This window comes from Peromyscus californicus, unplaced genomic scaffold, assembly GCF_007827085.1.
Source record: "Peromyscus californicus insignis strain IS unplaced genomic scaffold, ASM782708v3 Scaffold_22__1_contigs__length_63687245, whole genome shotgun sequence".
NCBI classification, from domain to species: domain Eukaryota; kingdom Metazoa; phylum Chordata; class Mammalia; order Rodentia; family Cricetidae; genus Peromyscus; species Peromyscus californicus.
The window spans coordinates 45,545,327-45,571,874 of record NW_026294525.1 but is presented as its reverse complement, the minus strand read 5'-3'; the positions used below and the strand labels follow the sequence as shown (position 1 = coordinate 45,571,874).

General features: G+C 44.6%; 1 protein-coding gene across 2 annotated transcripts in view; it reads left to right on the top strand.

Moving 5' to 3' along the window:
• Dcbld1 (discoidin, CUB and LCCL domain containing 1) overlaps positions 1–26,548 on the top strand; it is an 82,816-nt gene that overhangs the window by 5,567 nt on the left and 50,701 nt on the right. For both annotated transcript variants that reach the window (XM_052751343.1, XM_052751342.1), the window contains exon 2: positions 23,201–23,413. In XM_052751343.1, the coding sequence (XP_052607303.1) occupies positions 23,245–23,413 (169 nt within the window). In that variant the 5' untranslated portion in view covers positions 23,201–23,244. The remainder of the gene's footprint in view (positions 1–23,200; positions 23,414–26,548) is intronic.

Here is a 26,548-nt window from a genome sequence, read left to right as displayed (position 1 = left end):
TTCCGGCGCCTTCTGCACCAGGGTGCCTTCCTGCAGACCTTCCCGGATCTTACCTGTCCAGGGGACAGTGAGGCTTAGGCAGGCCTACAGGCTAAGTACCCCATCCCTGGAATCCTTGCCTTGAGCATCTGATAGAGACACTCAGTGACTGTTTCTGAGTTGGTCACAGTCTCCTTGTGTTTAGGAGATACTTTCAAACCATTTCCTAATTAGTGGGAAGAGGGTAATAGAGACCTTAATGAAGTTCTTTATGTAGGTACATCCAGCTGCTTCCACTCATTAGCGGTGTTTACCAAGCCCGGCTCTCTTGGCATGCTTCTGTATGTACGGATACCTTTCACACGTGAGCACAGCGGAGAAGGGAATGTGCCTGCAGAACAATCTATCTACCCAGAGCTCTTGGCTCTGGTGAAATCAATGACTTGCAGTGTTCAGGAACATCATTGTACCTCATGTCTTGGAACAAAAAGAGGCCATGCTCAAGGAGTCAGCCACCAAACCGAAGGATGTCCTCAGAGCAGGGTTTGAACTCGGAATAGTGTTCCACACAATTTACTGAATTTTTCATGATTTGAACCCTTTAATTTTGTGGTATAAAACAGGTTTGAAAATCGTGAAAAACTCACACATTGAAAGTAAGACCTCTGTCATTTTTGAGGAATTATGGGGTGTAGTCTGTTTGGGGCTTTCATTATTATTGTTTGTTTTGTGACCCAGGCTGGCCTTGAACTCTCTTTTTAGGTAAAGATGACAGTCTAATCGCCCTGTCTCTGTCTTGCAAGTGCTGGGATTAGAGGCATGCACAACCAAGGCTGTTTGTTGTTGTTGTTTTATATATGTGTGTGTGTGTGTGTGTGTGTGTGTGTGTGTGTGTGTGTGTGTGTGTGTATAGTTTGTTTGTTTTTATGTATTATTTTGTTTTGAGACAAGGTCTCACTCTGTAAGCCCTGGCTTGCCTAAAACTCCCTGTGTAGACCAGGTGCTTTACAGGCATGTAGCACCACACCCAGCCCTTATACGTTTTCAGGATGCATGGGGAAATGAATTAACACATGTTTTAAACATGTTAAGGTGGGAACAAGAACACAAACTTCTTCAGAGAAGCACACCTTGTGGAGGTTTGGACTGCTCTTTCTGTCCACATTCTAGATCTTTAATTCGGATAGTGTGAGCTCACCGTCCTTGTTAGAGGAATTGGCTGCTTGCTTTCTCTACCTCGGAGGTAATGAATGCATTGACCGGCTAGACATTGCATTCCGCACGCAGTCAGGGCGCAGCGCTCATCGGCTGCTTTATTCTTGTTACTGTCTGTACTGTTAACTTGACTTTCTCATGCTTCCTCTTCTGCAGGCTCGAATTCATTCCCTGTGTTCCCCTATACTCAACCCTGTCAGGGTTCACCCGTTGACTGTCTTCCTGCTTCTCCAAGATGTCGGGCCCCTTCTATGGCACAGCTGCTGCATGTACAGTTTGTTCTCTGTACCTCCAGCTGGGTGCCTTGACTCTCGCACCTTTCCGATGTTACCCTCAGAGTGGACTTTCTCAACCATTCCCAAGCCCCATGCTCCCCTCCCTCCCTCTGCTTTCTTGAGAGCACTTGCCCTCTTGGAGTGGAGTGGACCACTTACATTTGTCTGTTTGTCTTGCCTGCTACGGGACCTTAAGGTCCTTGAGGAGGTTGTGTCTTGAACAGTACCTGATGCATGCTCAGCAGGGCTGCGTGCTCACTGAGGATGGAGTGAGCCGGTGGTGGAAACACATGACACATGCCCACCCTCTTGCTAAGGCCCAAATCTCACTGGTTGAGAGAGAATCGAAACTTAGACGCAGCCAAGTAATGAGATTGCCTGTCCCAGAACTCAGGCTGGTGAGCTGGCTCAGCCGGTAAAATTTGCTTGCCAGACCTGCAACCTGAGTTTGATCCTTGGGACCCACGTCGGGGAAGGAGAGCCCTGACTCTTCGCGGGTTGTTCCCCTGGCTTCCACATGTACAACGAGGCAAACATGACCTACCCTCCCCTGTATAAGCACCCCAAAATAAATAAATGTGGGAGTACAACTTGCTCCAGTGTGTGAGACACCTGGCGCTGAGGAGGAAAGGGTGAATATTGCCAGAAAGCAGGAGAATTTTTAAAATTAGACTGTGAAGTAATTTCTGCGGTGGAAGACTCATGCTGATGTCACCTTCCAGATGTTAATTCCATTCTTTGTATACATTTAAAAAAAAGTATAGTTGCTTGTCTTGTGTGACAGGGGACACTTATTTGATGGGAAGAAGAAGAAAACCATGTGGTTTTCTAACTCAGCCTAATTCCGTCTAGAAATGAAGTTGTGCTGGGCGGTGGTGGCGCACGCCTTTAATCCCAGCACTCAGGAGGCAGCACCAGGCGGGTCTCTGTGAGTTCGAGGCCAGCCTGGTCTACAAAGTAAGTTCCACGACAGGCTCCAAAGCTACACAGAGAAACCCTGACTCAAAAAACAAACAAACAAACAAACAAACAAAAAAAAGAAATGAAGTTGTGAGTCCTGGTACACTGAATCCGGAACCAAGCCAGACTTGTGTTTTCTTTTGTTGTGGATTTTGTTTTTTTGTTTGTTTGTTTGTTTTTGGTGGGGGTGGGGATTGAAGAGGGGCGCTGTGGGAGGGTGGAGGACGTGCTGGAAGAGTCTCTGGATCCATGAGTCCAAGCCTGATTATTTTTACCACTACAGAGTTTGACAGATAACGGCTCCAGATGACTATTTCCTGAGTCAACACCTGACAGGGAAAGGTACTCTGCCTCAGCTGAGGTTTGGAAGAAAGAGGGATGGGTTAAATTCACAAGGGTATCTTCAGGAGCATCTGTAGATAGGACTGTTGAACAGCCTTAGAAAACACTACGATGTGCCAGCTCTCCACATCCTTAAAAGAGGAAGACTGACTCTCTATCCCATCCTTAAAAGGAAGATTGACTTTGGCTTGCGGTTTTAAAGGTTTCAGCCTAAGGTTAATCCACTGTGTTGCTCCTAGGCTGCTAGCAAGGCAGAGCTTGGGAGACCTGCTCGCCTCAGACCTTACCTCATAAAGTTCCTGTCATTTCCAGTAGGTTGTTAATCTATGAATTCATCCATGGGTGAGGCCAGAGCCCTCCCCTCAGCCCACCTCCAATCCTCCTGCACTGGGCCCAAGCCTTCAACACCAGCTCTAATAGACATTGCAGATCCATGCCACAACGACCATGTCTGTGTTCAAGAAAGTAGCAGATGTCAACTTGGCCATTCTGAGGTTTGAGAGACCTCCTTTAGGCAGCAGCAGGAGAGCTGCTGTGAATTAGGCTCTTGCCACCCTGGGAATGGGGGCGGGGCGAGCTGGTGGCTCCACTGAGATCCACCGATGTGTGCACATTTAGGGCAGCTCTCCTCTTTACCTCAGGTCATCTGAGGGTAATAACTAGGCATTGGTGACATTAGCACTGAGGTAAGCCATGTCATGGACATGCATTGTCCAGTGTGTGGTTTTTGTTAGATATTAGATAGAAACAAAATGAGAATACATTGAGCTATGTAAGAATATATATAAGCTTTGAAGAACCATAAAATTTATACAGTCTACTATCCCCTGCTCCCACCCCCACCCCCATATGTCTCAGGCTGGCCTTGAGCTGTCATGTAGCCGTGGGTGATCTTACCTCCCGATCTTCTTTCTTCCACCTCAGTGTCGGGATTACAGACATATGTCTCCAGGCTGGTCCTTTTTGTTATTTTGAAACAGGGTCTGGGACTAGAGAGACAGCTCAGAGGTTGAAAGCACTGGCTGCTCTTCCAGAGAGAGGTCCTGAGTCCAATTCCCAGCACACAAGGTGGCTCACAGCCATCTATAATGAGATCTGGTGCCTTCTTCTGGTGGGCAGGCAGAACACTGTGTACATGATGATGGATGGATGGATGGATGGATGGATGGAAGGATGGATAGATAAACGAGTCTTTCAAAAAGGAAGGGGGGGGCAGTCTGCTAGCCCTGTTGACCTTGACCTTGCAGTGGTTTTTCCGTTTCCTCAGTGCTGGGATTATAGGTGTGCACCACTACCATCTCCTAGGTTCTGATTTAACTTTTTTTTTTAATCTAACTCATTGATTTTGAGAACTGTTAAAGGAACTGAGATGTAGTGAGATGGAGTCCTTTATCCTGGGTGTATGCCCTTTGTGTATGTAAAGTAGGACACGGGGACATGGTTTCCAATCCAAATGCCTTCATGTGGTCCCTACTCACACAAGGAAACCATTGTGCGCTCCTGTCCAGGGGAGAACTGCTTAAAGAAATTTTGCAGGAACATGATGCCAGAGGGTAATTTATGCAACCGAGCTTTAAATGAACAGTCTTTGTTTTCTCTTAGGGGTAATCACACTTGACTCTTGGAAATCCTAATTAATAGCGAACCATTTGCCTCTATGACACTGTGATAAATTCAAAGTTCAGAATACACAAAGGCCGTGCAGTTTCCAGGACTATGGAATGATAGGAGTGTTGTAAGGCTTATTTTCCCCCTCAGGCTGTGTGCTTCATACCATATTAGAGCCTTTCTCTCCGCCTACTGAGATTCCTTATTTTCTGGCCAGGCGACATTGATTGCTTTCTCTGTACACGTTACATATGTCTGTGCTCAAACATTCTTACCCATTTTCTTTGTGTATTTTCCACAGTTGACTCAAGTAATTCGCACGTTGACACTCATGGGTAGTACAGTGGCACTCTAACTTAGGTCCTGGAGTTTATGCTTTGCTGGCTTCCACATCACATCCAGAGTGAAAATGAGTATTAGCAACTTGGCAAAGCTGGGCTCCAACTTTAGGACGAGCTGTTGAGGATAAAGCTACCCCAGACTGGGAATTGGAGCGCTTTTCACTTTTAAAAGCTTCATTTCAATAGCCCTATCCATCTTAAGTGCTCTTTTCCATCTCTTCATCTTGCCAGGGCCGGCGGGATAAATTATTCCAAAGAGCTTTTAGAAATGTAAAATATCCAAATCCTGAGTTTTTATCAAGTTCTCCAGGTGGTTGTTGGGGCTGAGGCTTGAGGAGCAGCACTTTACCCCCCCAAGCCTGCCGTTTCCGAGCGTCTTTCAGGAACCACATGATTGGCAGCAAAGTGAAGGACCTCTGTTGGAGGTGAAATAACACCCCAGTAGACTTATTTCCTGAATAATCTAGTAAAGAGTGCTTGAATAATTAAAAAGGAAGGGTAATGATTTCTTATGTCATTTTTATAAGAAATCCTGAATTAAACATGACTATTTCCTCCAGTTTTTGTGCTTTTGAGCTAGAGTCTCACAGTGTCGCCCAGGCTGAGTATAGAACTTAATATGTAACTTACTTAGTTTAGCCACAAACTTAGTTTAGCCTAAGCCTCCCCGGTGCCTAGATGCCGGGTGTGGGCTCCCAAGCCTGGCTCCTCATGTTAATTTCGAGACAAAATACAACTGCTAATGATAAAAGGTGATGTGGACATCAGTGCCCCCGGGGTGCTGCCAGTAACATGCGCCTGGACAGCGTCGTCAGTCTCTGCCTCCAGCTCCTCACCTTATTTCAGGCAGCTTAGGCAAAGGTGGCTGCAGGGTACGGTGATTCTGTCTGGTGGTCTGTGGAGTCAACTAGGTTCATACCCCGTCAGCCACATGGGCTGAGTGGTCCTGCCCGGAGCTGTAGCTACTTCTCACACCTGCCGCTAACGGAGGGGATGTGTGGGAAAGAGGGAATTGGGAACTTCACCTATGTTTTGTTGGAGTGTGTGCTTGGATATTAGAGATTTCTCTCTCTCTCTCTCTCTCTCTCTCTCTCTCTCTCTCTCTCTCTCTCTCTCTGTGTGTGTGTGTGTGTGTGTGTGTGTGTGTGTGTGTATGAAGTGAACCATCATTGTCTATCAAATAGGATTGTCACAAAGTTTAAAATGACATATAATGTAGAGTCCTTAAAATATCCTGCCTGTTACCTTGTAGAGTAAGTACATGGTAAATGCTGGGTTTTGGCAATAATTCTTTTTGTGACCCCCCCCCCATTTCTGTTTTTGGTCTTACTTTTTGTTCTGATTCTGTTGCTGTTTTAAAACTTCCTGTTTATTTATTATTGTTGGGAAGGAGATGTGTGGAGATCAGGACAACTTTGTGGAATTGGTTCTCTCCTTCCAACTTTACTTGGGTTCCAGAGTTCAAACTCAGAACATCAGGCTTGCTCAGCAAGGCACCTGTAACCCACTGAGCCATCCATCTCAGGGTCTCATGGAGTCCAGGCTGACCTTGAATTTACTATGTAGCTGAGGATGGCCTTGAACTCCTGATCCTCCTGTGTCCACCCTCTTATTTTTCAGAAAACCATCAATACAAACTGAAAAATCACTTGCATGTGCAAAAATAAATGTGAGCACTCTCAACCTCTGTAATCCAGATTAACTCTGTACTTGGCAATATTTGGATATCTAGACTCAACGGAAAAAGTCACTTGAATGTTGTTGGTGTCTTCTTTAACATAGAATCAACATTAGGAAGTATGCATATTCTGGAGCAGTGAGCCAGGGAAAAGTGCTGGCTACCAGGTCTAACCAACTGAGTTAAATCCCTGGGACCGACATGGTGGAAGGACAGAACCAGCTCCCACAATTTTCCTTTGATCTCTATCCAGAGGCATAATAAGCACTTTTTTTTTAAGAGTATTCTAGAGACAGGAAACACACCTCTCCCCATTTACTTATTTATTGACTTATTTTTGGATATAGGGTCTCTTGTATGTAATGAGACTCGTGTAATTCCCTGGCACTCCTGAAATTCCTGACTGAAGAGCTGAGATTATAGATGTGAGCCTCCGTCCACCAAACCCATTTATGCAGGACTTTCTGCCTGCTTCACCATGTCCCCTGAGCCACATCTGGCTTATATACTTGCTTGTATGCTGCCTGCCTACTGTCCTTTTTTATTGTTTTTCAGGATTTTGAAGCAGGGTCTTGCTGAGATGTCAGGCTGGCCTTAGACTCTTCAGCTTCCTAAATTCTGAGTTACAGGCCCCCTTCACCACATCTGGCTGAGATTCCTTAATTAATCTTCAGTTTGAGCTATAGCAACTTGAACATCAATGACCTGGTATAATTAGTAAAGTGAGCTGCCGGTTTTCTTTGACGTCTTTATTCTGAGTGTCTGTGCAATGTGGATAAAAGAGTTGTCTTTGGGGGCTAGTGAGCTAGATGGCTCAGGGATCTTGCAGAGGACTTGAATTCTGTTCCCAGCTTCCACATGGCCGCTCACAACTGTCTGTAACTCCAGTTCCAGGAGATTTGATGCCCTCTTCTGGCCTCCCACAGGCACCAGGCACACCGTGGTACACATACATACACTTGAGCAAAACATTCATATACATAAAATAAAAATTAAATATTTTTTAAAGTTGTCTCTATAAAAGTCGTCTATACAAAAGTTTTCTTCCATATAATTTCATCCATGTAATCAAGAAACTTCTTGCATCTTTTTTTTTTGAATTTGGTTAATGCTTCCAAAGACTTGTAACCTAGTAACATCAGTGGGAAAAGTCTTGTTTTTGAATGTCAAATCACATAGTTCAATTTCGGTATCATTTTTAGAACTCTAAAGGCCAAAAGTCCACTTTTCTACACTGGCCCTTTAACCCCAGAAACCCCATTATGGGATCTCTCTGAACATCTCACTGTGAGAGCCTCATCCAGGCAGTCACCAGTATATTCCACAGAATTCTGGTCCCAGGAGATGCCCAGTGAAGAAAGAGTTCCCTGGGAAACACTAGAGGCTGCTGTCCCCAATTTGTGCTTCTCTGAGCACTGTTAGGACATTGACATGGGTGTGGTAAAGCAGGAGGTGGGACTCTGCAAGCTCCTTTACCACCTCAGTGCTGGGATCACATGTATGTGCTACCATGTGTGCCCAGCTTGAATTCTTCATGTATGACTATTGCTATGGTTATTGTTGTTTGTTTTGAGATGGGGTCTGGTCTTGCTATGTAGCCCAATCTGACTTTGAACTCTTTGGAGGTGATGGTTTGACCTCCATGTAAATGTCCCAAATACTAGAACCGGAGACAGTAGTGCCTAGGGGTATGCTGACCTGGCATTAAGTAGGCATTGGATAACTGCTGGGGAGTGTACTCTAATTTGACTTCCTCAGCAGTTTAAAGCCTTATGCATACATAGCCTCATTTATCTCTACCACACCCTGTTATGGTTGGTAATTTAAAGATGAGGGAAATTGATACACAGAAGGTAAGTGGCTTCTCAACTGAGATCACATAGCCAGTGAGTAATGAATTTGGAGTAAAGTCACCTAATTCAATATCTATAATTTGTTTTAATGGCAGTTTAAAGTATATTAAATTCTCAGGCCAGCGACAGTGGACCAGTGGGTAAAGACGCTTGCCATCTAGCCAGACAATCCGAATTAAACCCCTGGAATCCACGTGGTGGAAGGTCAGTTCCCACAAGCTGTCCCCTGACTTCCATATGTGTGTTCACAAACAGAGGAATAAATGGAATGTTAATTTTTGTTGTTGTTAGTTGTGTTTTTGTTTGAGACAGGGTCTAGTCTGGCCGTGAACTCCACAATGATTCTCCTACCCTACTCTTCTAAGTGCTGGAATTACCGGCATGTGCCACCATGCGTGCTCGATGTTTTTTTTTATTTAAAGATTTATTTTTACTACTTTAGGTGTATTTTTTATATGTCAGTGGAGGGGTTACCTGTGGGGGCAGGAGGAGGTGGCAGAGCCTCTGGAACTGGAGTTAAAGGTACTTGTGAGACACCTGATATGGGTGCAAGACCAAACTCAGGTCCTTTAGAAGAGCAGCGGGTGCTCTAGCTGCTGAACTGCCCCTCCAGCCCATGCCCACTTTAAATCCTCAACGTTTCATTGTCTGTGTGCTTGTGTGGTTAATTGGCTAGAGACAGGACCTTCTTTATGAAGAGACTGGCCTTGAATTCCAGATCCCACTGGCTCTGCCTCCCAAGTGCTGGGGTTTCAGGTTGTACCATCCCTACCAGCCCTGTGCCTGTTTTAATACTCATGATAATCCTATGACGTGGATGCCATCCTTGTCTCTATACTGTGGCTGAGGACGAGGACACTTAGGTAGGTGTAGGCAATCACTTAAGGTCCCATTTGTCAGGCAGGGTTGTAATCATTGAGCTCTGTCTCTTTTCAAAGATGTGGACGTAATTAAAGAAGTTATAAAATGATAATTGTACTGGGAAGACGAGGGAGAGGAAACCCTGATCAGAAGATCAGAATATATTCTTTCTTCTTCTTTTTTTTTGTTTTGTTTTGTTTTTCAAGACAAGGTCTCTCTGTGTAGCCCTGGCTGTCCTGGAACTCGTTCTGTAGACCAGGCTGGCCTCGAACTCGCACGGGGCCACCTGCCTCTGCCTTCCAGGTGCTCGGATGCACCACTACGCCTGGTATGCAGTTCCAGTTAAAAAAATAAATAAATGGAAATGGTAGCTGCACCTCTGTCAGCATTCTGGTGTTGGTCAGTACGACTGTGCAAAGTAATTCGGTGTCTTCCCTCTGCATCTCCCCTGGTAAAGGTGCTCTCACTGCCTGGCTCTTGTTAATAGATGCTACGGACTTGATAAGCTTCTTGAACGTGCTGTATAGAGATACTTTGTAATTTTTTTTCTTGCAAATGTGATTTTCTTTTTACTTATTAATGGCATATTTTAATGTAAATAATTGCCTGTGCATTAAGTTAAATGACCTAAAATGAGATTTGAGACACACATTTGTTTGCCTGTAAAACTGTAAGATATCCGGGGTGTTAGATTGTTATCATCACCTTTATAAACAAAGACAAACGTCGCTTTAAAAAAATAATTATAGGCATCCATCAAGTCTCTCCAGCATGACTGCCTGTACGTGAGCGGAACAAGGACAACATGTTAATGTGGATGAGAAACTGAAGAGGCCTCAACCCCACACAAAGAACCGCAGGCAGCTAAGGAATCCCGAGAGCTAGAGAAATACTCTTCCCCAAAGAAGAGCAGACCACTCGGTTATCCAAGACCTAGTGGTCAGCCTGGAAAACACACGTACAAATAACACTGTACATACTAAACACGTTGTGCTTATGTATTTAGGAATATATCTATGTGTATAACAACAATAAATGAAAAAGAAGAGTTTGTGGATTTGAAAGAGCAAGAAGATTATGGAAGGGTTTAGAAGGAGAAAAGGGAAATGGTGTAATTATATTACAATCTCAAAAAATAAGAGAAATTTAAAAAAATAAAAAACAAAGCAATAATAGGGCCTGTGAGATGGTTCAGTGGGCAAATGGTGCTTGTTGCCAAGCCTGGCACCCTGAGCTAATCCCTGGGACCCATATAATGATGGATAGAGAGAACCAACTCCAGTTTGTCCTCCGACCTCTACACACACACACCATGGCATGCATGTTCTATTGCCCCCCTCCAGATATTCACGCATGCACACATAAACACACAGTAATAATAGTTTTAATTTTTTTTTTAAAGAATTATAATTAGGAGTAAGCTGCGGATATGGTATTTTTTTTCCTTTAGACAAACTTCTCCTATTCGGAAGGGAACCAAATAGGAGCGGTGAAGACCACCCACCCCCACAACACTCAGTGGCCTCTAACTCAAGTTGTGGAGACTGGAGAGTCACCAAGAGCTAGAGTTGCCACTGGTTTTATTTGCGGCACATTGAAGAATAATAGGGAATTTGGTTTGGGGGTCCCTTCCTTTGAGTATGGTATACAACTTTAAATATCAGAATGAAGACAACATTTGGCTCTCAGAAGTCAGTCCTTGACGGTCGTGGAAATGCCTTGCTTGTTTTTAGATGGGGCACTTCCAGTGAGGCTTTCTGTTTGGTTGAGATCATTTCCATGGGGAGATACTTTAATTGTTTTTCTTTTTTCGTTTCGGGACAGTCTGGTGAAGCGCAGATGGGCTCCAGCTCTCTGTGTAACCTAAGGTGCCTAGTGTGCTGGGACTACAGGCATCTGTCACAGCTACTGGGTTCTGATGTTCGTTTTATGTGGTCCTGGGGAGAGAACCTAGAGTTTCATGCCTATTAGGCAAATCCTCTGCCTGCTCTGTTCTGTTCCCAGCCTCCTTGCTTGGCCTCTGCCTAACTCCCATCTTTTTTATGCATCAAGAAAATAAATTGCTTTGCCTCACAGTTCTGTAGGATGCAAAGTCCAAGACTGAAGAGCTGCTGGGCCTGTGGCAGAAGGTCAGAGAGTCAGAAAATGTGTGCCCTAGAGAGAAGGATGTAGATCTAACTAACTCATCCTGTGTAAGGACATTGTGTTCATTAGTACCCCATTCTTTTTTTGTTGTTGTTTTTGGAAACAAGGTTTCTCTGTGTAACAGCCCTGGCTGTTCTGGAATACGCTCTGTAGCCCAGGCTGGTCTCGAACTCACAGAGATCCACCTCTGTCTGCCTTGGATTAAAAGCATGCACCACCACCATCACCCAGCCCTAGGAACCCACTCTTAGGCTCATGGCTCTAAGTCATTCATTCATTCTCACCTCTTACAGTCCCGCCTCTCAGCGGTGCACTAGGATTCTAACATGAGAGAGACCTGCACAACCTTACCATAGCACCTGAGAAGCAGACTGGAGGATTAGCAGAGGGAATCCGTGAGTCCATGCTTTGGGCTTTGACAACTGTTGGTAAAGAATGGGAAGAAGTTGGGCCATGCTGTGACCTACCCCAGGGGAACTTTGCAGCTGGGATAGCCATATGGAATTGTTCCCAGCTGGGAGCTTGGGGGCCAGGTTTTCCACTCCTGCATTGAGAACTCACCACATTTGAGTTCACCCTGGAAAGGAGGGTAAGACCTTGGCGAGACAGAGGTGGTTGTCAGTCAGTGGAGGCACTTCCAAAGGGCTGAGAACTAAGGACTGATGGAGGGCAGCAGTCACAGATGGGACCTTGACGAAGCCTTTCTGTTGCCTTTTATTTTACTTTAAATGTTTTTAAACTGAAACAAAATTATGACCGCATTGGTATTATATGTGGTAAAAATAGGATTTTTTTCCATTTCTTTTTTTTTTTTTTTAAAATGTTCAGGGAACACTAGGCAGTTTTTCTTTTTTTAAGATTTATTTATTTATTATGTATACAGGAGAGGGCACCAGATCTCATTACAGATGGTAGTGAGCCACCATGTGGGTGCTGGGAATTGAACTCAGGACCTCTGGAAGAGCAGCTAGTGCTCTTAACCTCTGAGCCATCTCTCCAGCCCCTTTTTTCCATTTCTTAAATGTTTGTTTTTTGTTTTTTTTTTTGAGACAGGGTTTCTCTGTGTAGCCCTGGATGTCCTGGAACTAGATCTGTAGACCAGGCTGGCCTTGAACTCACAGAGGTCCGTCTGCCTCTGCCTCCCGAGTGCTGGGATTAAAGGCGTGCGCCACCACCATCCAGCTTATTTCTTAAACATTTTTTATAAATTTGTTGTTATTGCCAGAGAGGGGGCGTGTCTTGGCATACCTGTAGAAATCAGAGGACAGCTTTGGAGTCCTGTTCTTCCTGTTTACGTGAGTTCTGGGGATTGACCTCAGCTCATCAGGCTTTTGTCTCAAGCTCCTGTACCTACTAAGTCAGTGGTTCTCAACCTTCCTAATTCTGTGACTCTTCAGTACAGTTTCCCATGTTGTGGTGACCCCTTCCCCAATCATAAAATTATTTTACTGCTACTTCACAATCGTAATTTTGCTACTGTAATGAATCGCAATATAAATACCTGTGCTTTCCTATGTGTGGTCTTAGGCGACCCCTGTGAAAGGGCCATTCACTCTCAAGGGGTCTCGACCCACGTGTTGAGAACCACTGTGCTAAGCCATCCTGTCAGCCTTGTTTCTCCGGGCAGCACACAAAGCCTAGCTGAGCGACGTTGGACGACAGCAGTGTGTACGAGAGTGTGGCCCGCCGTAGAATTAGTGATACCTTGGGAATCTGGCCGCCGCACCACCAGACCAAGAGCGTGGTAATGACTGCGAGCTTGCCTTGGTGGTTGAAAAGATCGCAGTCATCAAGAGCTCTCTTGATCTTAGACATGGGAAGCAGTTTTCTCACGCCCACACTTGGTGATTGTGTGTGTGTGTGTGTGTGAGACCTGTCGTAACTTGAATATTCGAACAGCACAGATGGAGTCGTAATGAACTCGTGTGTTTCTAGAAGTGGTTTCACTCTCCCAGAGTTTCAGAGCCCTCTTTCCCAAATTACTGGTTGGAGCTCATTGGTAACGGAGGCTCAGGAGGCAAAACCAGTGTGCTCTCAGTGAGCTGCCCATCGATAGGATAAGGTTTTTGGGTTGTTTATACACGTGTGCGTACTTGCTGACCTGGGCTGTGGTAAATCCATGTGGGTCATAATCAAATAGACGTCTGTTTTTACTCCAGGGAGTAGTACATAATCAGTCTGGAAGTGTGTGTGCAAATAGTCACTGCACATCACCCAAATAATTCTCCTACCAGTATAAACCCACGAAAAGCTTTGTAGGCTATGTTTGTAGTGTATGTTTATGTGGGTTTGTGCATATGAGTGCATGTGCGTGTCCATATGGACGCCAGAGATCTGCGTCATGTCTTCCTCATTGTCCACCTTTTGCAGAGATAAGTAGTTCATTTACTTAATTCTTGACAATTTTATACATTTACTTTGTTTATTCACCCCATTCCCCCCCCCCCGTGTGTGTGTGTGTGTGTGTGTGTGTGTGTGTCCCACTAAGTTTAACTGGGGTAGCTTGCATGAGCATGGGTGTGGGGGTTATAAAAACCTGTCCCATAGGTTTTTTTTTTTTTTTTACCAGTGGCTATACTACTGAAGAAAAATGATTCCCTGTCCCCTAGCAGCCGTCACTTGCCGATAGCTCCTTACCCAAGAGTGGGGCTTGACAAATCCCTCCGCTAACCATACTGGAATGTCGATGGACTCCATCTTGGGCAGATCTTGTGTAGGTCACCACAGCTGTTGTGAGTTCGTAATGACAATGACCATGTCCTGTCCAGAAAACAGCCTCTTGCAGAATTCTCTCCATCCTCTCTCCATCCTCCAGCTCTTTCATCCTCCCCCTCCCCCCTTCCACTATGCTCCCCGAGCCTTGGTGGGGGTGTTGACGCAGACGACCCATTTCTGATTGGGCACACAGCAAACACTCTCAGCACTTTAGCCCCCGCCCACTGTACAGCGAGGCTTCTCTGACCAAGACTGAAGGCAGCACTAATCTATGGGTAGAAGCACAAACGTTTAGAAAGAGGTTTGACAAGCTGTCAGTTGAGCGGAACAGCAATAGTATTCCCCCACCCTCCTACCGTTGCCCTGTGGCTTGGACCTATGACCTCCCTGTTCATGGGCTTTTGACAAGGTTTACAGTACCAGCCCCCTCATTGTCTGAGGCTGGGTCTCTCGCTGAACTTGGAGTTCATCCATTCAGCTAGGCGCCCGTGAGCTGCAGGGATCCACCCAACACTGGGATTGCAGATAAGAGCCACCATACCCAGCTTTTAGTCGGCTGCCAGGGATCTGAACTCAGGTCCTTGTGATCACACAACAAGCTCTTTATTGACTGAGTTGTCTCCCCAGCCACCAAGTTTTCTTCATAAGCCTTTTAGTGTTGTAGGTCTGAGTCCATACTAGGTATCTCTTAATTCACTTTTTTTCCCTGTTCGTGAAGCATGTATCTCATCAAAGGGAGAGAGCTGTTTAAGGAAGTTACTGTTTTCCTTTCCTAGCGGGAGGAACTAGAATAGACTAAATAGAAAGTTTGCTCCTGTAGACAAGGATTTAGGATTCAGCTTATTTAGAAAATAACTCGTATCCATCTTCCTGAATAACCAGCGTTAAAGGCGACAAGGCCTAGCCACCATTCTTAGTCGTAGATAGGGTAGATGTTAAGTCCACATTTATGACTATGTACTCACAACTTTACTCCCAAGAATTACTTAAGGCTAGAATGTAGCTCAGTTGGCAGCGTGTACACAAAGCCCTGGGTCCGTCCAAGTGCCAGCACAAACCAGGCAGAGGGGTGCACACCTATAATCCCAGCACTGAGAGGTAGAAACAGGGGCATGAATGTTAAGAGCATCCTCAGCTATATAATGAGTTTAAGATTAGTCTAAGGTATGTGAGACTCTCAAAAAAAAAAAAATGACTTGTTAATATCTCCCCCTCATGACTGTGAACTCCTTAAACCAAGAGCTACATTGTTCCTAGCTGTTGCATGATTTTTTTTTTATGACATTTGAGCTTATTGGTTTACAGAGAGGTTTTGCTATCTATATGGTTGGTGCTAAAAGTAGACTTAATTGCTACAAAGATTGTTAGGTGAATTTGGTCTTTTTATGTTACTTTTCTGATGTAGTTACATTCGCATTTAGAAGAGAAGGGTCTGGTGAGGGGGCTCAGTAGGTAAAGGTTGCTGAGCTTGATGATGTGAGTTTGATCCTTGGATCCCACATGATGGAAGGAGAGAACTCCCGAAAGTTGTCTTCTGCCTTCAGTACCATAGCAACCATGGCATTAATCAATCAATCAATCAATATAAAATAACTTGTAAAAATTTAAGAAGATAAATGCATAATAAACAAGATGAAAATCACTTGGAAATTTATACCACACATCCATATTATGTATTGTACACACACACACACACACACACACACACACACACACACACACACACACTCATACACTTTTAAGACAAGGTCTCCCTCAAACTCACTATGTTGCCAAGGATGGCCTAGAACTCCTAATCCTTCTGCTTCTACTTCCCGAGTACTGGGATTGCAAGCATGTGCTACCATGCTCAGCTTAACCTTAGTATTTTTAATGCTTATTTATTTGATATATGTGTGGGCATACACGCACCACGGTTCTTGTGAGTAGGTCAGAGGATAACTTGAGGGAATTGGTTCTCCCAACATGGAACCCAGGTCCTCAGTTTTGGTAGCAGACAGGATTTCTCTGTGTTAACAGCCCTGGCTGTCCTGGAACTCACAGAGATCCTCCTGCTTCTCCCTCCTGGTGCTGATACTCCTTTTTTTTTTTTTTTTTTTTTAATGAGTATTGTTTCCAAATGTTCAGAGGGAAAGCACTTCTTTTTTTGGTTTTTCGAGACAGGGTTTCTCTGTGTAGCTTTGCGCCTTTCCTGGAACTCGCTTTGGAGACCAGGCTGGCCTTGAACTCACAGAGATCCGCCTGGCTCTGCCTCCCGAGTGCTGGGATTAAAGGCGCGCGCCACCACTGCCCGGCGGGAAAGCACTTCTGTGCACAGATCACTTTGAGAGTTCTAATGGAATAGCTTGGCAGGTACGGGTGCCTGCCACAAAGGCTGACAACCTGAATTTTAATTCCTGAGACCCACATGGGGGAGGGAGAGAACTGACTCCTGAAAATTGTTCCCTGATCACCACACGTGTGCCTCGGCACATGAACACCCACACACATTTCCACAAGTAAATAAATAAATGTAATATTATTTTACTTCTCACTGTCTATAACCCTGGCTAGCCGGAACTCTCTGTGTAGACCAGGCTGGCCCCAAACTCACACAGAGCTCCAGCTGCCTCTGCCAACTAGTGCTGGGATTAAAGGTATATGCCACCTACACCCAGCCATAGTATTTTCCATAAAATATAATTTCCGTTTTACTTTTCCCAGAATATGATTTTTCCATCCATATCACACCAGCTCTGTACATAGGCTTTTGTGGCACTGGCGGGCTAGCACCAGCAGTTCTAAGTCTTAAGGGGTGTGTGGTCCTTGTGAACAATCTTGCTGTGAATGGCACGGCTCTCATTGGGTCTCATGTAGCCCAGGATGACTTAAACTTGTTGTGTACCTGTGGCTGGCCTTGAACTCCCAGTCCCATTTTTTGTAAATTGTTTTAAGAGAATGGTTGGTCATTTTCGAAATGCAGCTGCTGCTCTGGGCAGTAGGCAGAACTTAGGTCTCTCGTGAAGGGACCACCGAGAGATAAATACTCTGGTGGATTGGCAGTTTCCAGACTGGGCTGGGAAGGAAAGATTCTAGTTTAGTCATCCTGTGTTTGGCAATTGAATTCCAGTTCAAAGGAAGGAAAAGATAAACATTTTGTTGCAGATGCTTTTGAAGAGCGGACAGATCCCCTGCCGCTGCAAGGCTTCCTCTTTTCCCTCTCTCCTCTCTCCTTTGAAGTTAGGCAGGTGGCTCCAGCTCTCTCTGCCTGGGAGATCGACCCCAACACTTCTGTGGAATTTAATCATAAAGTTTTGATTTTATTGGTTTCCTTAAACATTGGCTTGATTACATTTCTGTTTCACCGGGCTGGCGACTGAGCTCAGAGCCTTGAGGCAAGCATGTTACCACTGAGCTACATCCCTTCCCATTTTCATCAGTTTTTGCTGTGCACGCCTCCCAGCAAGTCAGGACAGCCCTCTCCCTTTACCCTGCCTCTCCCCGTTTGCATTAAGTGTTTTTTTTTTTTTTTTTTTTTGGTTTTTTCGAGACAGGGTTTCTTTGTGTAGCTTTGCGCCTGTCTTGGAACTCACTTGGTAGCCCAGGCTGGCCTCGAACTCACAGAGATCCGCCTGGCTCTGCCTCCCGAGTGCATTAAGTGTTTTAAGACAAATCTCAGACTGCATGCCATTTCAGCCCTACCTAAGTCGGTGGGTGTCTGTATAAATGCTACTGTTTCTTCCTTTTATTTACTTTTTCCTTTCTTGTACATGGTTTCGTGTAGCCCATGATGACCTTGGATTTACTTTGTAGCTGAGAATGATTTGAGTTTCTGAAACTCTTGCCTCTACCTCCCAAGTGCTGGAAGACAGATGTGTGCCCCCATCCCTGATTTTAGGGTGCTGAAGGTGGAATCCAGGGCTTCATCCATGCTCTGGAAACTATCAACTGTGCTGCAATCCATAGGCCCTTATGTAACTTCATTACCATGTCACAGCTAATAAAGTTAGCGATTTCTTGACATTACTCTAACAAGGGTGTTTTTCCAAGACTTATTTCATTTATGTGTGTGTGTGTGTGTGTGTGTGTGTGTGTGTGTGTAAGTAAGTATATGCATTGGATGCAGGTGCCTCCAGACTCAGAAGAGGGAGTCTGATCCCCTGGAGCTGGAGTTACAAGTGATTGCAAACTGACATGGGTGAAGGGAACTGAACTCAGGTCCTCTGAAAGGACATGAAGCCATTTTAATCACTGAACTTCCTCTGCAGCCCCAACAGTGATCTTTTTAAAGGGTTTTATAAGGTTAATGTTTCAAGTGGGAGCCACAGACTTTTTAACCTGCCTTCTTTTCTTTCCTTTTCTTTTCTTTTATTCTAAGACTGTAAATCAAGCCGGCTTCCTGGTCCTCCTTCAATCCCACCACCAATTAGGTTACTTTTACCTAATTACACCAATTAGGTTAGATTTTTGTTTGTTTGTTTGAAGACAGGGTTTCTCTGTGTAAGAGCTCTGTAGACCAGGCTGGCCTCCAAGTCACAGAGATCCGCCTGCCTCTGCCTCCTGAGTGCTGGGATTAAAGGCGTGCGCCATCACTGCCTGGCAAACTGATAGATTTTTAAACAGTTCTGCCTTCTTGTCTGTGACTCAGTGACAGGCTCTGGCAGTGAGGGTCAGGAGGAAGCTGTGGGACGCCTGACTTTTTTCCTGTATGTTTGCAGGCCTGTCTCATTTGGCACATCATGCTGTCTGTCGCCATTTTGTCTCACAGTTTTCCATTTCCCCTTTGGCGTAGTTCTGCTCAGTCATTCGAAGTCAGCAAAACTGTAGAAAGACAGTGGATGAGTTTGCTGACTCAATACAGATAAGCTGATAGCAGCCTTCGCCTCAGAAAATCCTACAGCCCACTTTCAGAAGCAGGAGAAAGAGTGCAGCCTCCCCTGGGCCTTACTAGCATTTTAGTGAATCTTGTGTGATGCAGATTTTGATCCTGAGAGTGGGAAGGGAAATCTTCCCAAGGAGGCTCAGGTCCCTCTACATAGCAACGATGGGAATGTCTGGGACAAATCTGCCCATTTGCAGCACCCCTGGGTGACAAAGTTCCCCTCGGGCTTAAGAGCATAAATGACTGGAAAGGAATAAAATGGGGCCTTTGAATGAAAATGATGCCCTGGGGTTTCTCATTGTCAAATTGTCACCACTCTTTTTTATTTTAATGCCGAATGCACTTTATTGAAGGAGGCAGGAGGTCTTAAATACTGGTTTACAGCACAATGGGAGAACCCCAGAGGGCAGAAGTTCGCTGATGTTTTACAATCTTGCATCTAAGCTGTTAACGCCCAATATGCATGATACACAGACAAGGAACTTCTCTTAAGCATTCAGGAGGGTGGAACCTGGCGGGGAATTAGCATAGGGAGGATATCAAGGTCAGGGTCAGTAAGCAAGGCAACAGTTACCCAAAACGGGGGCCAGGACCCTACAGGTCCCCCTTTTATTAAAAAATGAGCTTCTGGCCGGGCGGTGGTGGCGCACGCCTTTAATCCCAGCACTCAGGAGGCAGAGGCAGGCGGATCTCTGTGACTTGGAGGCCAGCCTGGTCTACAGAGCGAGTTCCAGGAAAGGCGCAAAGCTACACAGAGAAACCCTGTCTCGAAAAACCAAAAAAAAAAAAAAAAAAAAAAAAAAAAAAAAAAAATGAGCTTCTGACTTAGGTTGCGTGGGACGTCAGCAGGTCACCTTACCCGTCATGGAGACGCCTGCCCAGGCCACACAGGCACTCTGTCTTAGGTTGTCGTCACCACTCTTTAAAAGATGAAATTTTTTAACATAATGATCATGTTGAGGTTGATTCATACAATTGCTCCTTGTTTTATTTTTAAGTAATTTTAAATAGGGTCTGACGATATAGCCCTGCTGGCCCAGAGTTAATTGTGTCGACAAGGTTGATCTTGACTTTGCATCCATCTTCCTGCCTCTGCCTCTGTAGTGTGGAGGTGATAGATGTGAGCCGTACCCATCTCGTTCCTCGTTTTATATTAGTGTGTTTTGTTTTGTTTGCGGTGGGGTATTACTGCATAGCTCAGGCTGGCTTTGAACTCCTGGTCTTCTGCCTTAGCTTCCAGGATGCCAAGCTGCATGCACCACCATGCCTTCCAGTTCTATGTTCCTAAATTCTTTTTTCTTAAAAACTTGCTGTTATGTGTGCATAAAGTATCTCCCCTTCGTGCATGCATGTGTGTGTGTGTGTGTGTGTGTGTGTGTGTGTGTGTGTGTGTGTGTGTGAGACAACTTTGAAGAATCAATTCTGTTCTTCCACCATGGCATCTGAGGGGAAGCTCAGGTCCTCCAGCTTGCTTGGCCCTTTACACAAAGCCTTCTTAGCAGCCCTGTGTTATCTTGAAACATTTTTACATCCTCTTGTTAGAGAAGAATTGCGAAGACTGAAAAAGAGCACATTCAAATGGCCAGGACCGACACAGCTTCTTGGTGGCTGTGAGGTTTAGTTGTCTGTGGAGTGGGTTGTTATGTGTGGTTGTTTGTTTTCACACTTGTTAACCCAGGGTTGGTTTTTCTGGATGTTCAAAATCAACCCACAATGGTAGGACAAGGAATAAAAATGAATAACAGATCCAGGGTGCTTACCTCCTTTAAAAGGACAGGAATCATTTCTCTAGACCTGTGAGAGTATCTGTTCATGTGATTGGCGTGACTTCTAGTTTTCTGGAGAAATCATAAATTATGTTTTCTATTAAAACCTTTGAAAGCAGACAGATAATTCAAAGCTCTATTTACTCTATGCCATTGCGTAATACGCCTCTCCCTAGTATAACTTTTAATTTTATACTTATAACTGCTCAAGAGCCCAGGGAATCCAGCTATCACCCCAGAGTTGACAACCAAAGTGATGCCTTGTGTTTGCCTCCCTGTCTGCATCAGCCTTAGCCTTCCGGTCTCTTGGACTCAAAACATCCAGCATTTTGACTTCTCCTACCTTTCCTAGGTAGCTGTGTAAGCCTTTTCTTGCTTCCTGTTCTCAGGCCCCCTCTGTAGGCTTCTTCCCTCACTCCGTCTTAGAGCAGTATCCAGCTAGGTTAATCCTCTTTTTCTGATAACTGTTTTGTTTGTTTGTCTCTGTGTTTTGAGACATGGTCATAATGTATAGCCCACACAGTTTTTTTTTTTTTTTTTTTTTTTTTAGTTTTTCCGAGACAAGGTTTCTCTGCGTAGCTTTGCGCCTTTCCTGGATCTCGCTCAGTAGACCAGGCTGGCCTTGAACTCATAGAGATCCACCTGGCCCACACAGTTTTTGAACTCACTGTGTAGCTCAGGTTGGCCTTGAGTTCCTGGTCCTCCGGCCTCAGCATCCTGAGTGCTAGAATTGAAGGTGCGCTTTACCACACACTGTTTCTCATATTCTTTCATTAACTCCATACTCAGAAAGTTCTGTACCCACCAACTTCTCTGCCTAAACCTCCAGGTTTCAATGGTGTTTTTAATCATCACAGGCTGACATTTTCCTGTGGCACCGCCTCACCTGTTGTTCCACTAAGTCCGACCTGCTTCCGGTCAAGCCCTTCTTCCGGTCAAGCCCTGCTTCCGGTCAAGCCCTCCTCCTGGCCCTCAGCATTGGCCGCTGATATGGCATGGGCTCTGGAGTTACGCAGCACTTTTAAAGTCTCTTTCCTCTGTTAATCATTTGGGGTAGAAACTGCAGAGCAGGCAGGAAAGATCTAGAATAAAGGAAGAATTTGGGGGAACCCTCCTCGATGGGGAAAGGCCTGGGAATGAAGGGCCATCCAGAGTCCAGTGGCGCTTTCTCCCCGGCAGAGAGACACGGCACGGAGAGTCTTTGGTTTTACCGCCTCAGAGAATTACTACAGATTCCTTACAGATTTCTTCCTTCCAGCTGCCAGTGAGTCTTCCTTTCTTCATTTGTTTGGGTCTTTGTTTTATTTAATTTGGTGTTGGAGAGTGAATCCGTTTCATGTATGTTAGGCAAGCTCTACCCACCTTGCTCTGGTTGTTGATGCTCTCCTGCACCAACCTCAGCTGATGTGTGGCCCAAATGCAGTGTCGTCTATTCACCTTGCAGCTGGTGTGGTTCACGTGCCGTTAGATACGTGTGTCCTGTCATTCATTTGGTTACTCATCAACTGGCGCAATCTGTTGTTTAATTGGTGGACTTCACTATTCAAAATAATCTAAAGTAACTTCTTGTTTTAGCAAGTTACTTATAAAATTCATGAAAATGCATTCCCTTGCCTTTCTCCTTCATGCTCCTTTTTTTAGCATTGTGTTTAGGCTTCTTGATACAGCACATATCACCTAGAATGGTGGTTCTCAACCTGTGGTCATGACCCCTTTGGGGGTCCCATGTCAGATATCCTGCATATCAGATATTTACATTATGATTCATAACAGTACCGAAATTACAGTTATAAAGTAGCAATGGAAATACTTTAATGATTGGCGGCCAGCACAGCAAGAGGAACTGTATTAAAGGGTCACAGCATTAGAGAAGTTGAGAATGACTGATTTAGAATTACAGTTATTAATGAGGGACCCAAGTTCTATAAAGTGGCCCTTGCTGGTTTTGTATGATTCCCCAGTAGTTAATACCATGTCTAGCTTGTTCCGAGCACTCCACATAGTAAAACCTTGATGGTTTTTGATACCCTGAGTCTATGAGAAATCTTGGGATCTGTGACTGTCACAGTAATTGAGACATAAATATGGAATGGTTGTTTAGCTAAGAGATTTGCACCTAAACAGAATCCTGTCTGTATTAGTCTACATTCTAACGGGAGTGTCTTGTATGCATTATTTCACTTAGTGGCACCACTCTGAAGTAAGTTATAAATTATTATTATTCATGGGCTTTAGGGTGGCTTGACAAATGTGTGACAGGAGGCCAAGGCCTTTTGAACAAGTTTAGATGGGCAGATAGATAGATGACCAGGAAAACAAATGGCATGTTTCCACAGGGCTGCGCATTCCAATTCAGAGTATGAAACACTCGACCCACCAAATTCAGTAGGTGAACCTGGGAACCAACGATGAAACAACTTGAAATGAGATGCAGCTGCAGCTGCATAATTCATTTTCAGTCTTCATTGTTTAGCCCTTCCTTCTCTCAGGAAAAAAAAAACAAAAAACAAAAAAAAAAGAAACACGTGACTTGGAGAGTGGTGAAGACTCTTGATCTTGGTAGGAATCGATTGCACTTAATTCTTCTTTCTTCTTTACCAGGTGATGGCTGTGGGCACATAGTGACCTCTCAGGACAGTGGCACAATGACATCTAAGAATTATCCAGGGACTTATCCCAATCACACTGTGTGTGAAAAGATCATCAGAGTCCCAAAGGGGAAGAGGCTCATTCTGAGGTTGGGAGATTTGAACATCGAGTCCAAGACCTGCGCTTCCGACTATCTTCTCTTCACCAGTCCAACAGACCAGTATGGTAAGGAAGGAGGTGTGGTGTTCCGTGAGTGTGGAAGAATTGAGCTGAGAGCAAGGCTAGCGGTCTGTTGGTTAGCAGCAAGAGAGGAATCAAAACTTGCTTTGTGTAAACTCTCTGCAGGGTAACATAGATCCACTTGCTTCATAAACTGAAACAGTAAAGGAAATATTAAATGTCTGCCCCATGTGTCTCAGAAGATTGGTTTGAATTTCTGTCTTGCTGGAAACTGAATCAGAAGTGTGGCATTTGGCTAACACATACATTCATTTATTTGGCCGTTACTTACTGAGTAGTGACTGTGATTCAAATGTTCTATGAAGAACTGGGTTATATTCAGTGAATAAAATTCTTCTCATGGAGATTACCCCTGGAGAAAAGACAACTGCGTTTATAATATGACAGGTGGTGAGAAAGAAAAAGAAGGAATCCTACAGCAGGGAAGAGCATGTTTTATGATCATGTCTTTCAGTGGGGTGGTCAGGCAGGCCCTTCTTAGATGGGAACACTGGAGCAGAGACAGGTGAACTGAGGGAATGGACTCTCGGGTAAGAACGAAGTCAGTTTTCAGAAGGGACAATAGTGTAAAGGGAATTTTCCCAATGACCTTTGAAATTCACTTTCTTGTGCTACGAGTACTCTGTTTATGCCTGAGATAATCAAGATAATGGTCTGTGGTGGTTAATATTGATGGTCAACTTGACAGACTATAGAATCTTACCTTGCTGACAACTTTCTGGGCATGAAAATTCCTTGAGGTGGGAAGACTCACCCAAACAACACGCTGAATAAAAGAAGAAGCCAGAGCATGTGGTACTGTCTGCTTCTGGACTGTGGGTGCAATGTGACCCGCTGCCTCCCACTTCTGCGGTCAGACTTGCCTTGAACTGTGAGCCAGAAGAAACCCTTTCTCCTTAAAGTACCAAAAACAAACTCTTGACCAAATCTGTCATCTACATCTTTAGATTCTTAAATTTTTTTGAGACAGGGTTTCTCTGTGTAACAGTCTTGGCTGTCCTGGAACTCACTCTGTAGACCAGGCTGACCTTGAACTCTCAGAGATCCACCTGCCTCTGCCTCCCCGAGTGCTGGGATTAAAGGCGTGTGTCACCACCACCGGGCTGGATTCTTGACTTTTTTTGAGACAGGGTCTCATGTAGTCCAGGCTAGTCTTGAACTCACTGTAGCCAAGGACGATCCATCTATTTCTATAGCGATGGAACACTGGGATTATAGGCGTGAACTGACATGCCCAGGTTATTTGGTGCTAGGGATGGAACCCGGGTCTTCGTGCATGCTGGGTAAGCGCACGCTACCAAATGAGCTATATCTCCAGCCCTTGGTTCTTGAGGTTTTTAAGAAGTGGATTCTTTACTAGGAAATGGGTACTGAATTGTGATTTGTTATAGTGATAAAAGATAATTATTCCTCTTTAAAGTTTTTCTTTATAAAGTTGTGTTCATCTTTACAAACAGGATTTATGTTCTTAGAAATGAGCATGTTTGGTGTATGTTGGGCACAAGTAGCCATTACACACAATTTCTAGAATGCCCACATGCATTCTTGGGTAAATTATTAATTTCTTAGTCTACGGAGCCACCCTGAGATTTGGTAGCGAGATCAGGACTACACAATTGGATCGTTAAGGGCTGAGAGAAGAATCTGGTTCTATTTTTTGTGACTCCAAGACCCACATTTCCTCCCATCATCTAAACCATTGGTTCTCAACCTTCCTAACACTTTGACCCTTTAACACAGTTCCTCGTGTTGTGCTGACCCCAACCATTAAATTATTTTGTTGCTACTTCATAACTGTAATTTTGCTACTGTTATGAATAATAAGTAAATATCTGTGTTTTCTGATGGTCTTAGGTGACCCCTGTGAAAGGGTCTTTCAACCCCATTGGGTTGTGACTCACAGGTTGAAAACTGGTGATGTAAACAAAGCCTGTGAGTGGGGGGGTTGCGGGTAGGGCAGCCCAGGTTTGTAATCCCAGCACTTGGGAGGTGGAGGCAGGAAGATCAGTAGTTCATGGTCATCCTCTGATACATACTCAGTTCAAGGCTTCCTTGTGCTGCATGAACCCTGTCTTCTTGGCTAGACCAGCCCATTATTATGCTATGCAGTAATTTTATCTAAAACACACGGAAAAGTAGTAGTTTAGTTGGCGATATTAAGACAATGTGTTTAATGATGTTCAGAGCTCTTCTTTTGTGGCTACTTTAAAGATTTCCTTTGATGAAAACCACTAGCCAAGCATATGCTTTAACTGAGTTAAAATAGACCCTGGGTCAATTTGAGCCTCCCCTAGGAATGCAGAAAGACAGGCAGAAGCACTCTGTCCTCCTGGAACCTGAGCTTAGGCAGGGGCCAGCTCTGTGTCCTGTTGTCCCGTCCCTGGGAAGATGCAGGGCATCCGCAGCACTGTGTTAGAGAATGCTCTCTGAAGTGCACCTGGGAGGGATCACATGTTCTGGAATGACTCCCGCAGTTCTAACAGTTTCATGTGTGACTGAAAACCTGGGTCCTTTGGTTTAAACAGTTCAGTAACTTTTCATTGACCAACTAATGGTTAAAACCCACTGGTAAGGGATATTAAGACTCAAAGTTGTTGTGTTTTGAATGTAGGATTAATGTTTTGAAAAAGAGTAACATTTTCTGGCATGAGTGTTGGCAAACTATGCCAAGAGTCCACATTCTTGGAATGTGCTCACATTAGCTGTTGTGAATATGCCCAAATTGTACAGGTTTCGTTACTGGGCAGTTAACTTTTAATGGTTCATATACTTGGTTCATATACATTTTTAACATTCTTTAGGGGGTTGGGGAGGTGGTTCCATGGGTAAATTAATTTCTGCACAAGCATGAAGGCCCAAGTTTGGAACCCTGGAACCCAAGTAAAAGGCAGGCATGGAGGTAAGTGCCTATGACCCCAGCGTGGTAGAGGCAGGCAGGTCCTGGGAGCCTGATGGCCACCCAGTATAATTCAGACAGGTTCAGTAAAAGACCCTGTTTCAAAGAAAGGTGGAAACATGGTCAAGGAAAGACATCTTAGCATCGATCTCTGGCTTCTACACCCCCACCTCCCACATACTCAGGAATGCAACACAGACACACACACACACACACACACACAC